This window comes from Cyanistes caeruleus, chromosome 6, assembly GCF_971803275.1.
Source record: "Cyanistes caeruleus chromosome 6, bCyaCae1.hap1.1, whole genome shotgun sequence".
NCBI classification, from domain to species: Eukaryota; Metazoa; Chordata; class Aves; order Passeriformes; family Paridae; genus Cyanistes; species Cyanistes caeruleus.
Window position 1 is genome coordinate 33,589,776 of NC_141706.1, and position 14,677 is coordinate 33,604,452.

A 14,677-nucleotide genomic window follows, 5' to 3' on the forward strand; every position below is an offset into this window, starting at 1 on the left:
CAGAGACTCAGTTTGCTGCCAGCTGATGCATGGAGCAAACATAAACTACACCCAGAGTCAGAGCCCGGACAATGCTGGGGCACCACTGTGTTCTCTCCTGCCTGCTTTGGCTTTCTTTGGTTAACTCTCACAATGATATTTTGAGATGGGCCCTGAAATAATAGTTCAAATACCATGAAACTATGGAGTTTTCAAAGCCTGGCTCTTCCTGCATTTTGCCTCTTCCCCATGGCAAACAGTTTTACTGAATCAAATCCTCAAGCAAACATTGTATTGACCCCACTGGGAGTCTTCTTATAAAAACTGTAAAATCTGCCCAGTGTGTTTTGTGACGCAACATATGTAGATGTTTCCAATAAGCACTGATTTAATATTCTACTTTTTTTTTTTTTCTAATTTAAATTAAATTTGTAGCTATAAGTAAAGTATGAGGGCACATGCATGAGTTCATGCTCACATGGCATTGTTTTGACAAACCTCACAGTGCAGGAATTCAGCTGGGATGAGTTTTTGCTGACTAAGCCATTACAATAAACCCCACCAATCCTTACTCTCTTCTACCAGTGTTGAAAAAAAACCAACCTATATAAATATCATAGAATACTAAAACTGAGTCAGAACTATTTTTGTGTCCCTGTCTATGAATGCTAAGTTGCCAAATTCAGAGAAGACAAGTTGTAATAACATTTAGAAAAAAACCCCAGCTCTTGAGATTTCCAGGCCTGATAGCTCTGTTAAGTGGATGCTGCCAGCTCATACCTTTGACTTATTCTTTTGGTCTCTGGCAGCTCCTAAGATTTTGGACCTTCATGTAGCCTAGAACTGATATGAGAAATGTGAGAAGATATGGGAAGAGGCACATGCATTTTGTGGAAATAAAGATTATTTTATTTGCTATCTAATCCTGCTCAGGATCTTAGCAGTATGTAACTTAATCAATTCATGGAATAAATGCAATGAAAAATGCAATCTTTCATTCTTTCCAGAAGTTATTGCATTGCTGACACCCCATGTGTATCATTTAGACTTTTGAAAATGTCTTTTCTGCCATGCTGTATATGTTTGTGGCTCCCTACAAATAATTAGCAATAGATCAAGGTAATTAGAACAGGATTTCATAAGCAAAGGTCTTAACCTCTTCAGTAGAGACAGCTATCTAAGCTGAATGATGAGAGTTATTTAATAATGTTCCCCATAAGAAAGATTTACAGTGTTCAGTGCCTTTCTTTTGGATATGATTTTTCTTATCCTATTTGTTTGCTTTGTTCATTTATGGCTTCCACAATCAGTTGAAACTGAGTCTGTTGGGGTATATTTTCAAGGAACTACAATGCAAGCAATGTTGGAAGTTTGGTTTGTGCTGTTACTGTTTTTTCTGAACACACACTTTTTTGTCTGCTTGAGTTTGTTTAGTTTTACTTTGTATTGCCTTTCCCTCTGCAGTCAGCCCTGCCCTCGTGGATTTCAGCAGCCTTCAAGCAAGACATTTCAGAAGACTGAGAGAAGCCCAGATGCTTTGATACTTCTTTCTTTGCCCTGTCTCCTCCACACCCGAGTTCCATCTGGCACAGGAGCCTGGACTGTGGGAAGTTGGCTGCCGACTGTTGAGAGAAGTTCTGGGGATGCCCTAAGCTGGTGCAATACAAAGAAGTTTTTTGAAGTCTTGATTTCACTTTCTCTTAAGTGTGTGTATAAACCCAGGTCAGACTGGAATTGATCAACAGTAGAACTGACTGAAAGACAAACAAACTGAAAAAGACAACTATTTTATTTATTTCGATATTTAAGAAAGAAGTGCTGAAGTTGCACAGTATTTTTGTTTGAAATACATTTTACTTCAAATTTTAAATGCAATTTTGTGAAGACGTGAAATTTTAAAAAGCACTTACTGTAAAATAAAGACTGAATATTTACTTTAAAGAAAAAACTTTTTTTAAATAATGAAAATAAAGGTCAACTCTGCTCTCTCTCTTACTTTTAAGAAGCCATTCATACATGTGCTGGGTATCTTTGTTTTTTGAAAATTGGATGTGGTAAGTGAAGATTGTTCTGGTTTATTTTCTTCTTAATAATATCCTGTTAGATGCTTAAAACTTACTTTGCTGTACTGTGTTAGGCACAAATCTGAACAAAAACTGTTGGAGTAGCAAAGACCAGGCTCAGTGGTTGAATTTTTTTGTAACCAGATTTTGTGTCCATTTCAAAGGACTGTCTTCTCCCAGTAGGATTGATGTGTCTCTTTTGCATGGTAAAAGAGGTTTTCTTTTGAGCAACTCTGAAATACTTCTGCTGAAAGAGTGGCTTAAGAATTGAAAACAATTCTGTCCACTTTTGTATTATTTTTTGCTTTGGTAAATCCACAGCTGATTGTGAGTTTGTTGTAGGGGAAGTATCTAAATGTTAGGTGCTCTTGGCATGGATCTTGTTGTCAAGGATGATGTCATGTGTAGAAAACTTGTGCACTTCAGCCCATTCTGAAGTGGTAGTGGACTTTGAAAAGCATACAGGTGCAACTACGCATCTGCAATAAGCAACAGGGGTTACTACGCAGGAGAAAAATACGAGTTCCCACAGCTGCAATCCTAAATTGTCCTGTGAGGCAGTGGGGAGGGATGGTCACATCCCAAATTCTGAGTCATTATGCATTTTCCCAGTGAAAAAGGCATTCTTCTCCGTGCAAGCACCGGAGGGTTTTGTTGGCCGCCAGATCTGCTCGCAGTGGACAGCACAGGTCTGTTCAGCGTCATGTGTGATGCACTCTGGTAGGGATGTAGGATAGCCTTGTATTCCAGGAGACGGGTATTGGACTTGGCTCTGTCTGGCACCCTTGTTACAGAGGAGAAGCAAACTGAGGGCAAACCACACCATCAATGATTGGGATTGACCCTCAGGGTACAGGCAGAAAAAAAAGTGGTTTTGTTAACATGGCTTACTTTGGCTTTCAGAATGAAAAAAACTATGTCTACAAAAATGCATGCTGACTAGGTGAAGCTGACAGAAAACCTGATACTGTTGTGTGTGTTGTGTTTCCTGCACACCCAGAACACAAACTCACATCACTGAGAGGTTTCCATGTGCCAGTAGCAGCAAATTGTTCACTCCCTTTCCCATCTTCCACTTCTTCCCTGATTAAAGCATAAATTAAAAAATAACCATGTAAGGTAGTCCTGCTCCAACAAAATTCAATGAAAATTTGTGTCCTAATTGGGTTCTTTAGGAGGATAGGTTTGCTTTGCTCATGTTGTTGGTTTCTTGCAATGGGGAACTGCCTCTAGAGAAAAAAAAAAGAAATAAATTTTCATTTCATCAAAATATACGACGCACAATTGTAATGAAGATTTGAAAACTGTAGGGTCTGTGTTCAGTTTGTGTAATATTCCTTCCAAATAAAAGTTCTGCTTCCAGCATCCCTACTGTATATTCCTCTGTAAATATTACTTTCCTGAAGCAATTCCACAGTCTTTTTTAGTGCAAATAATCTTCTTTTAAAAAGACATTGTTGAGTAACATATATGTACATTTACTTTTCTAAGCTCTCCATTGTTTATAATACTCTCTTTGAAGCTTAAAATAAAACTTCCTCCTCTATTGATTTTGTTTCCCTTTTCTATTTTGTAAATTATGGCTTTTATCCCTGGATTTTGTTTTGTATTTCCTAATGAACCATGACATTAACCAGGAATTATCTTAATTTTTCTCTTTTACTTTATCTTCTCCATTCATTGGACTGCAGAAAATGGTCCTGTTGCTTGCTGTAGTGAAGGTAGGCAGGAAATAAAAAAGTGCTTGTGTATAGGACTCATTGTAAGAGAGCTTTCTATCATTTGGTGATAATAGAGGATCTTCCTAAATGTGTTTGTATTTTAATAGCCTTCTTAATGAGATTAGTAGAGTTGCATTAAGGTAGTTTGCAGTCACAGGCGGAGTCTAAACTATATAATAGCTGTTCGCATAGAGTTTAGTGACATTGCCTTAAGGAATCTTGCCCCTATGAATCCTGTTTCCAGTCCAGTCACTGGAGTAACTGGAAGCTGTGGTTCCCTTTGCATTTCACAGTGCTGGCATGAACCTTCCCTTTCCCCTTACATGTATTAGGTTAATGATATGGCTGTATAGAATGAAAAGAGAAAGAGGAAATACTGTTTCAGATTATATGCTATCTTTCTAGGAAACTCTGTGTGTGATCTCTTCACTAATGTGTTATTTTTTATAAAGCTCTGTTATACAGATGGCCTCCTACCTGCCTGATTCTTAACATCTGTGTGACAGACTGTGTGTCTTTGTGGCAGATAATTAACTATTCTTGGTTTTCTTTTATAGCCTTTCCCTATAATTTTTTTTATTTTTCACAGGTGTAATTTAAATTTCCATTAGTATTTTGGCTTTCCACTCTTTCTTTGAGTCAATACAACTTAAAAACTTCACTGCTTGCATTCATACCTTATCTTTACCTGTGCAAGGCCTTTGGCTGATTCATTGGAGCAAGAAGGAAACAAAAAGGAAGTTTCAGCTACCTTTTCTGTCACTGGGCTCTTTGCAACCTGTTTGGGATCTGATAGAGCAGCTCGTGGACTCCTCAGTGGATTGTCCTCAGCTGTTCTGTGGCTAAAAAAATCTTTCCTTCCTTTTCACTTGTGCACTGGGCACCAGAGGCAGCTGAAAAGGTGGGGCAGGTGCCAACTATCTCTGAGCCATGCTGAGAAGGCAGCTGTGCTAGTCTTACAGTGTACACAGAGGGAGCGGATTGCTGCTTTCACAGCCCCCCCCTAGATTCTTCCATTTTCCCACTGTGATTTGATCTCAGATATTCCTACAGCTGTCTGAGTTGCAGGCTTAGAGAACTTCTTTCTCATAAGGATTTCATAGGGATGGGTAATCTTTTCCTACCTGAAAACTGAGAAAGGAGGGGAGGGTTTGTGATGGCTCCTGGTCAGTGCTGCTGTTTTTGTTCTTCTCTAAGCTCCTCTTGAGCTTTCTGCTGTGCTGGAGGGAACAGAGAGACCTTGGACTGAGGGCAAAGCTGAATGAGGGAGGGAGGGAGGGAGGAAGGAAGGCAGGCAGAAGGCAGGCAGGAAGGCAGGCAGGAAGACAGGAAGGCAGGCAGGCAGGAAGGCAGGCAGGAAGGCAGGCAGGAAGACAGGAAGGCAGGCAGGCAGGAAGGAAGGCAGGAAGGCAGGCAGGCAGGCAGGCAGGCAGGAAGGCAGGAAGGCAGGAAGGAAGGCAGGAAGGAAGGCAGGAAGGCAGGAAGGAAGACAGGCAGGAAGGAAGGCAGGAAGGCAGGAAGGCAGGCAGGCAGGAAGGCAGGCAGGAAGGCAGGAAGGAAGGAAGGCAGGAAGGCAGGAAGGCAGGAAGGAAGGCAGGAAGGCAGGAAGGCAGGCAGGAAGGCAGGCAGGAAGGCAGGCAGGAAGGAAGGAAGGAAGGAAGGAAGGAAGGAAGGAAGGAAGGAAGGAAGGAAGGAAGGAAGGAAGGAAGGAAGGAAGGAAGGAAGGAAGGAAGGAAGGAAGGAAGGAAGGAAGGAAGGAAGGAAGGAAGGAAGGAAGGAAGGAAGGAAGGAAGGAAGGAAGGAAGGAAGGAAGGAAGGAAGACTGCTTGTGGCATCAGTGCCTAGGTCATCTCCCATTCTAACATCCATTGCCATTTCCATTGTCTCCAGTGTGGTGATGCAGAGTACAGAAAAAGACATTTCTGCTAAGGCAGCCAGCAATGAACGTGTATGTTGAAATTTGCCTTTATGGATGCCTATCAACACCTTGTTTAGATGAATGGGATCCTTTCCACCACAGCAGTGCTGTTTTTACAGGCTGTCAGACTCCAAGGAATGTCTCTACATAAGTCTTATTACTTTAAATATTTTTGTGCCTTTTATTATTATTTTTTTTTTTAAGCCACAGGCCTGGAATTAGAAATGTTAAGGAAAAAATTTAGTTTTGCAGAAATTATCTGAACAGATAATCCCCTGAACAGATTTATGCTGACATAAATAGATCTTATTTTCCTGTTTGGAGAATGGCTCTTGCCAGTGAGAGTGAGGGACGGCAGCAGGAGGGACTAAAAGTGTCTTTCAGCACTACAGCAGTTAATGGGTGCCCCCAAAACTGTGTTTCCCTGGACTGAGACTGAGCTGAAGGCTGGCAAGGCTGAGGGCTGGAATCCTGTTTTCTCTGGGTGGAGTGAAAATGGCATCAGCTAATTTGCTTTCGCCTGAACTAGAATACTGCACTCGTTTAAGATTTATTCCAAATTTTTCCCTGCAATCAGAAAAAAAAAAAATTGATTAAATTTGCATCTTGGATTTGTGAGTCCTGCTTGTATTTAAATCCATCAGCCTACAGATGATAAAGAAAACCTGTAACACTTTCTCTCTAAACTCAAGCTTTTAATTCTCATTAGCAATGACACAGACTTCTCTGTACCCCATCCCATCCCCTCCCTGGTGTTGAAGATGGATGAGTAAGACCTCAATTACATAAGGCATGCATAACAGAGCACATAAGCAATCACTACTGCCCTTAGCTTTGGCTGGGTATGTCCAAACTGTGGCTTGATGTTTTTAAGACCTCCATTATCCCTTGGAAATTATTGTATAAAGATTTTATTTTCTTTGCTGCACTAAAGCTGGACATTTGCCACAGTTAAGCACTAACTTTGATTTCAATAATGTGAGAGGCATCCACCTGTGGCACCTCACCAGTGTATTTTTGAAGACCTAACTACATTTTCTGCTGTTTTAACAAATGCTCTTGAAGTGTGTGTTAGAAATTTCTACTATCACATCTGTTATTTCATGGTATTTTGTTTTTGCAGCCTGTAATTCTTCATGATTCCATGGAGGGATGAATCATGGTGGGAGAAAGATGGCATTTACCTTCACAAAAGCACAGATTTCTGGAACCATAATTGTGGCTAATATTGCCATCCCTAATTAGAATCAGGTTTGCTTAATATTGCCTAAGGCAGCTGTGGTAACTTTGAATGATCTACAAGCCAGCCATGGTATTACTAAGGAAAAGCCAACATGATTTGAACACTGAATCTGGGCTGAAGCTCTTGGAACTTCTGCTGCCTGCCTGAGATAGCTTGCAGAGGGTACTTCTTTTTTGGCAACTCAGCTGATAGATGGTATCTTGTGAGTAGAAACAGACACAGCATCCCTTCAATGTCTTAAAACTGAGTGGCTTGGGTTTTCTTAGAGAGGGGTTTAATTTCTCAGTGCTGCTCATCTTCCATAACCAATTCTCAGTAGAACCTAGTTTATATCTAGGTTTGCATAGGTATTAAGAGTAATTTTTTACTTGGACTGAAGCCTCTTCCATTACATTTCTTCAGTCTTTGCTGTTACGTGTCCTCATGTCAGTGACTTCTTTGTGGGCTGCAGGAAGTGAATGAAGATGACCAAATATTTCGATAAAGCCTCCTTTTTTGAAACTTTTGAATAGAGATGTTAAGTAATGGTGGTGATAGTTTTGTCGAGCATTGCTGCAGACTTGGCTTGCTATTTTGTATTTCTTTCCATAGCCAACAGGCATTAAATCTTCATATGATGATTTCAGGAATGAGTATTGAGGCCAACTCCCCAAGGTGAGAGGAAATCATTGGACGGGAAATAGTAGAAAGCTGTCCTGTCATTAAAGGGGTATTTTTATTTTAGCATTAACCAGTGTGACATAGATTTCAAATTCATGTAGCACTTTGTGTAGTAGAGTTTGCATGGAATGGTTTTAAGTCTCTGTTTGAGAAATTAATTTTCCCTTGTTGGTACAAATCATAGTTGCTTCACATCAGTGCTCTGCTGGGAGTGGCTTAAATGTGTTAAACAGCACTAAAGTCTTTCCAGCCCTTTCCCCAGGCTCAAAAACTTGTCTTACAGTACAGTGAATTCTGGGTCAGAAGTCTCATCTATTGCTGGAATATCTGGACTTTGGATTCCTAAAGAGAAGGTTCCAGGACTCCTCAGATCTTTCTATATTGACGGTGTCTCTGAATGCGTCCATCAGCCTAGGGGCTTAGGATGGTTTTTAACTGTCCACAAACTCTCTCTAGCTTGAATTTGCTGTTGTACTGTTCAAGCATGCAGATGGTCCAGAGTTGTATATTCCTTCATCTGGAGACAAGGACCTTCCCCAGCTTAGGGGCTGTCATTTTCCTTGCAGCTTCCTCATTAACTAGCTCTCCAAGACCCTTTCCTGACTTTCATTAAGGATGAGACTTTACAAGTACTTAGACAGCTGAAAGAACAGAGATGAATTTCCTAAGGACGTCGATAGCCATTATATTCCTCTGTGTTTACATATTTACAGGTCTGGAAATATGTGAAGAAGAATTAATCTCTATTAGGCTCAGTGCAGCTATCACTGAGAATTTCCAGACATCTTGTGGGTGGTGGGATTCCAAGTAACAAGTGAACACTGCAGGTGATGAATACCCTCAACAACTGTTAAAAGTGGAAGGATCTGGGGTACCCAGAGCCTGGTCAGACCAACCTATGAGAGGATTTCCCAACTTCCTGGCCATTAACAGAACCACTGAGCAACAGTCCTGCTGGCCAGTGGAGCAGCCAATTAAAAGCAGGGTCAGAGGAGTCACAGATTGTTGTAGTGCTGTGGAAGGTAATTTTCTTTAATGAAATACAATAATATTCTACTTTTGTATAGGCTTTGTTAAACAATTCCTTTGGTGCTGAAAAATAGCAAGACTAGTGAACTGTTTAATGAGGGACATTAGTGTCCACTGCCATGGAACTAGCTGATTTCTTGTTCAGTCTGATGAGGTATTTAGCTGCTATGAGTTATTGGTTGCTTAGGTTAAGCAACACTACACACTTGTTACAGGTTAAGGAATGGCCAGGACTTGACTTGACTAATCTGGGGTGGAAGGTCTGGTGAGCTCTAAGAAAAGAGATCATGGATTTTAATCAGGTGGTCTTCCACTGGGAAAAAAAAAAATAAAAAATCCTACAGTTTTAATCTGTGGCAACGTATTTTTTTTTTTGACATTTCCTCAAAAAGGCCATTGAAACAACTGAACTGAAAAATACCATGGTGAGGATAGAAGATTCTGGTGTGATTCGAAATGAAACACAATCTCTCCTTCTCAATGAAATGACCCTTTCCCACTGCCAACTGTGCACAGGCTTGAATGAAACATTTCATTTGTGACTTTCTCTTTCTTAAAAACAATTCCCTTGAGTTCACTTTTGAAACAAGGTATTGCTCCAAAATGAAAGTCCGACTTCTTATTTGTGAGACACTGGTACAAAATGTCTCAACCTTTCTGAAAATCACTTTTTCGCCCTGCCAACTCTTAATCCTTTCTTCCCTCCCACTTACTTTTGACTGAAACTACTTTGTTCAAATTCACTCCTTCACTCAGATGTTTAGATCACCTTGAAACTGCATTTTTTAGAAAGTAAACAAAAACATTTCACTCCCTCCTACCACACTCATATGATGCTCTTCAGCATGTGGTTATAGCACTTACTTCCCTCTAGATATTGATGTTGCTGGGAGTTTGGTAGGGAAGCAAAAACTGGTTGTCTTGTTGATGAAATCTCTATTGACACTTAAAAATTCCCAACCAAACAGGGGCTTTAACTGACAGAGAAGGGAAAAAAAAAAAATCAGTGTTTTCCAGCTTCTGGCACTGCATTACAAACAATGGAGAATGTGCATGGGGATCACTGCCTGTCTGGCAGATGAAAGGGATTCTTTAACTCAACAAGGGACTGAAGTAACTTGCTCCAAATTGGTCTTGTTTGTGTTGAGTGAGGCAGTTCTACTTATGTCTGAATACAGTCACATTAACAACAGTGTAAATTATGCTTCTGAGAGAAAGACAGACCTCATGCATTTTCAGCATGTTCACAGCAATTATCAGTCATTTACCCATCAAATGCTGAATATCTTTACCTAGATTGTATGTGGTTACCTCATGTAAGAGCAATGAGGTCACTGTCTATGCAATGGCATGGTGATTTCTGCATAGTTAAGTTTCTTTAGTATTAAAATGATGACATTTAAATAATTTCTCTGAAGTTTGCCATTTGATTTGAAATTTCTGGAACCATGCTGGCAGGGAAGTACTCTAGAGCCATTCCTTAATCTTTCTAGAAAGTTAGTCCAGAAGTCAGTAATACTCTCTCCTTTTCCCCTTTCCCCAAATTAATTAGCTTACCCTGTTTCCAAGTGACAGTTGCGTTTATGAGATGTCTGTTCCGTAACTCATGGGTGAAATCACCTCTGGAGTTCTCCCCACAGTCCTTGATGCTTGAGGAGGACCACAGTGGTGTGGTGGGGTTGTCTTGATGCTCTCTGACCTGACTGGGTGAGCATGGCCTGTTTTTAGTGAAGAGGTGTCCATGTCATGACACATTGCTTTCATCGTGCTCTGCTGCAGAATCCCAGTGGAGAAACCCCTGTTGGAGTGCTCTGGAGAGATGATGTGTCCCATCCACTGCTGCCACTGGCTCAGGTTAAATACCCTTTGTTGGGTCAGTGTGAAAACTCTGGAATCTTTTCAAATGCTGCCTTGATATCATGGCCAGCGCCAGGCAGCCCTGCAGGCGTGCTGCCATCTGTGGCTGTGTTAGCGGGCCAGTTTAAAGCCAGAGGCACTGGGGAAGGACCAGGTATTTGGACAGCAAATGGGGGCTCAAGCAGGTAGCAGAGTCCTTGTTGATGTTAAAGAGAGGGGAGGAGGGGCAGCGCTGATACCTTGTTTTATGGGGGGTTTTGACAAAGGCACTGTGCTGAAGGAAGGCTATTCAGGCTGCCATTTCCCTAGCATTTTAAATACTACCCCTCTCCTCTCATTATAGCTGGGGATTTTGGCTCTCCCAGGGGGGAGGAGATGTTCTAAATGGGCTGCCAGGGAGGTGGATTTAATGCACTAGGAAGAGCTGGCTTCACCAAGTTAAAAAGCAAAACAAAATCCAATCCTCCATTCCTATTTTTAGTGTTTATGACCAAGTATTTTTGCTTGGTTGCTCATTTTGAAAGGGTTTAGTGAGCCTGCCAGTTGATTGAAAGCTCTGTGGTGTGTGAGCTGGCCTGGCTGGGGAGCCTGCAGTGCATAGCGACGAGGTCGGAGCTGTGCCGGAGGTTTTTTTCCACTGCAGTTTGTTGAAGGGTAACGAAAATGTCCCCGGGGCAAAGGGGATGTTGGCTTTCCAGGTTGTGGTGATTCATCTTGCCTGGATAAGCAGTCTTTCTCCCACTCCCGCATTTTTTCATCTCCATCTACCTCACCCCCACTTCACTGTGCAACCAAATGCAAAGCCAGCCCCTCACACGCAGGGGTTTCGCAGGGGGTCCCCGGCAGCAACCCCGGCGAGCCGCACCGCCTGGGCAGCATTAGCATTCAGTGCTTGTCCTCCTGGCCAGTTCATGTTCTATAAATGGGTTTATTCTCGTCATTAGGAGCGATGTCCCCGGCATATGGAGTCCGTGCGGTGCCTGCAGGCAGGTTTCCTTCCTGTTGGTGTTGGTGAGCGGCCCAAGCGCCTCCTGGCAATTAGCAGATCGTTACCCATAATGCAGCGCGCGGCAGGCGGCCTGGTGCTGTTTCTGGAGGTCACCGTGACCTAATTCACCCCCAGGAATTGTACAGCGCTGGCATGACTTACCAGTGCATTAACAAGCTGATGCTTCGCTACAAGGTTATTTGAGTGCTCCCGCATTATTTTTCTTAGGCAAGAAATAGCCATTTTGTCTAGCGGCCAACAGTGGTTAATAGGGGCTAGTCTGGAGGAAGAGGGAGCCGAGTGCTGTCTGGTTTTGAGATGCGGCATCTCCTTTGGCTTTAAGGCCGGGACGCTGTTTCTCATCCCCCGGGATGCAAATGTGCAGGCTCAGTTTGCCAGCTCAGCTCTGCGTTAGCACAGCGTGTTGGCAGTGAAAAGAGCAGTGTGTGTCAGGTGTGCCCGAGTCCCCACGGCTTGGTTCAGAGCGGAGGACAGAGGGACAGGCCTGTGCCCCCGATCTGCCCCAGGCCAAGTCAGTCCCTGGGAGATAAGAAATGGAGGTGCAGATTTAAGCCTGTCCCAGGCATTTTTGGAAGGGCAGGTATGCCTGGCCAGAGGGGGATATCCACAGAGGCAGCAGAAACCCTGGCAGGGCTCATCCTCTCTCTGGCAAACCTGAACACAGGGCAGAGGGCCTGGCTGCAGCATCACCAGCCCAAATCTGGGCAATATTCTCCCAGGGCAGTGATTTGTGTGCACCAAAGTTAATTGTTGGCAGTTTTTAAAGCTTTTAAAATCTCTGATTTATTTATTTTCATTTCTCCCTGCTAAGAAATGGCTGGATTGTGCATGCTGAGGAAGGGGTGTACTCAGGGAGAGGCACACACAAACCTATTGCAGTAAAACTGTTTTAAAACATATCTCAAGCAGTTTTCCTGTAAGATATGGGGCATCTGCTACCACGGGGATGGTGTGTGGGGAGTGATTGGTCTGACAAACCATTAGGAAACCCAGAATAACTCACTCCTGGCTTGTCCCTTTGCATGCTCCAGAGGTCACCCCTGAATCCCATCCAGTTCCTCCTGCCACCCTGTGCCAGACAGAGTTACACTGCCTTGTGCACAGCTGATCTCCCTGTGTGCATGTGGGTCTGTGCACATCTGTGCATACTTCATTGTGGTTTTGCACATGAGTGGCCTGAGCCAAGTTTTGCTCTTTGTATACCCTCTGTAACCCAGACTCCTTATCCCAGCTGATGCTCTTGATGCTTAAAATGGTTTCAGAGGAAATTATGCAGTGTTGTAGAGTCAAAGCTGTGCATGAGTAGAGCTGGTTGGGTGGACCTTCCTCAGGCAATGAAATTTTCTGGAGAGTGCCTAGAGGTGAGAGGTCTTTTGGCAGGAGCTTACTCCTTTGCTCCTTGTGCCCTTTGGTGTTTGCACAGCCAAAGGAACAGCAGGGCAGTGCAGGAGAGTGAGCTGCAAGTTCTACCTGTCCCACACCACCATTTTATAACTTCCCCAAGATCCCTGGCCTTGTGACAAGCACAGGTCTGTTCTGCTTTCTCCAATTACACCTGCCAAACTGCAAGTGGGGCTGAACCCACTACCATTTACACAGGGGTTTTATTTGTCCCTTGGGCGAACAATTAAAGTGGGCTCTCTTGTATCAGTGCCAAATATTTGAATAATTGCTTGTAATTTATCTAAGTTCTTCTACTGGAACTGGCAGTACTGAGAAGCAAACCACCACCTCCGGAGTGCAGCTGGCCACCAGTCCTTGTGCTAATGCAGCAGAGTGCCCCTTCTCTTTCTGTGGGCTCAGTTTTAGCTCTGTCCATGCTGGCCAGAACAACTGTACAGCCAGAAAATGAAATAATAGGAAGTATAAGCTCTTCTACAGCTGAGCTGTTTCAGAGATCCATCAATTATTAAAGGCATTAATTCTTCCACAATTACTGGCATGTTGTGACATATTAGAATAGAGGAGAGTTGGTCTCTGACCAAATCAGACCGACCAGACTATTCAGTGAAACCACTGAATCCTTTTGGACTCACTTCTTTAGCAGAGTTGGCAGTGCTGGAACACACTGGGAGAAACAGCTAGGTTTTCTCACTTGAGTCAGGACACAGAAATTCACAGTGGTGATACTTCCTCTCCTGTCTGATAATAATAAATCCCAATTTGGTGCCTGTGAGGCTTTCTTTTGTTTGTTTGTATGTTTTTCTTAAGAAGCTGGATTCAGCACTGAAGGGGGTGAGACGAGCTCTTTACCTGCAGCTTCCAACATCTACCCCTGTCCTGGTCTAAAGCTGTTGTATTTTTCTGTAATGAAATACTCCTGCTTCTCCATATCACAGAGATAGTGTGGCAAGTGCTGCCTTGGATCCTCACCCCATGAACACTTTTGAAGGCTTCTGTTCACGATGTGACATATTCTGTCACATATGTGACGTATTAGAGACATGTCTCTACACTGTAACACCTTCACATTGCAAGATAGGAAGGGCCAGGAAAATGATGAGAGCTCCACAACCTCATCCCTTAGGAATGTTTGGTCTTTTTCTGAGAGTTGCAGCTTCTTGAGCCCTGGGATTCTGGCAGAGCCAAGCCTTTCAGTGTGCTTGGATAGTCTGAGTTTTAAAGGGCTTTTTCTAATCTGACTGTTGTTGACTCTGCATATGCAGAAGCATTCCTTCTTAGACAAATGAGGGGTACCTTTTTAAATCATAAAATCGTATCACCTATTAGAATTACAAGCTTCTCTTCTTTTGTACAGGTAATGGTAATAATTCTGTCTAATGATGGCAGTGGCCACAAAAAAAACCCAAACCTTATTCAATCTTAGCAGGAGGAAATTATGCATTTTCTTTGCATGTAAACTTCCATTATTTGGATGGGGCCCCTGTGACATAGGCCATTATATCTGTAATATGTATTTATGGTTGTTTAAAGACCTGAAAGTTTATGGAATAAATCTGATGCAATATTGCCAGGAGGCCTGTGAGTTTTCATCATGCTATTGATTAAAAGGCCCACCACAATACTGTGAAGATAATGTAAAGAATTGGAAACTGGGTAAAAATTCCTTTTATGCTATATAAATAATTTCACATTAGTTTTTTTTAAAAAAAAGAGTATTTGCTTATTTTTTTGCCCCTCAAGATAATCTCTGCCTTTGTTTAAAAAAGGTTATTGATTGGATTGTTAACTTAAATA

The 14,677-nt window shown here is 42.4% G+C and overlaps 1 protein-coding gene and 1 long non-coding RNA gene across 14 annotated transcripts in view; one reads left to right on the plus strand and one right to left on the minus strand.

Moving 5' to 3' along the window:
* DPF3 (double PHD fingers 3) overlaps nucleotides 1-14,677 on the plus strand; it is a 161,732-nt gene that overhangs the window by 133,496 nt on the left and 13,559 nt on the right. For 5 of the 10 annotated variants that reach the window (XR_015287671.1, XR_015287672.1, XR_015287669.1 and 2 more), the window contains one exon: nucleotides 1,444-3,592. The exons of 4 other annotated variants lie outside the window; for them this stretch is intronic. Coding sequence is in view for 2 of the 6 variants with exons in the window: in XM_086891937.1 (XP_086748063.1) it covers nucleotides 1,444-1,520 (77 nt within the window). In the remaining 4 variants the exon portion in view is untranslated. Of the gene's footprint in view, nucleotides 1-1,443; nucleotides 3,593-14,677 lie in introns of those variants that run through there. One more of the 10 variants, XM_086891936.1, reaches the window with a different exon arrangement.
* On the minus strand, nucleotides 1,753-13,263 carry LOC111930265 (uncharacterized). 4 transcript variants are annotated; one of them, XR_015287675.1, is made up of 3 exons: nucleotides 10,171-11,527; nucleotides 3,056-3,125; nucleotides 1,753-2,826 (listed from the first exon to the last, which is right to left on the minus strand). It is a non-coding gene; the product is annotated as an uncharacterized LOC111930265 (long non-coding RNA). The 4 variants fall into 4 exon arrangements; XR_015287673.1 differs by having other exon boundaries at nucleotides 3,056-3,271; nucleotides 10,171-11,011; XR_015287676.1 differs by lacking the exon at nucleotides 3,056-3,125 and having other exon boundaries at nucleotides 10,171-11,530.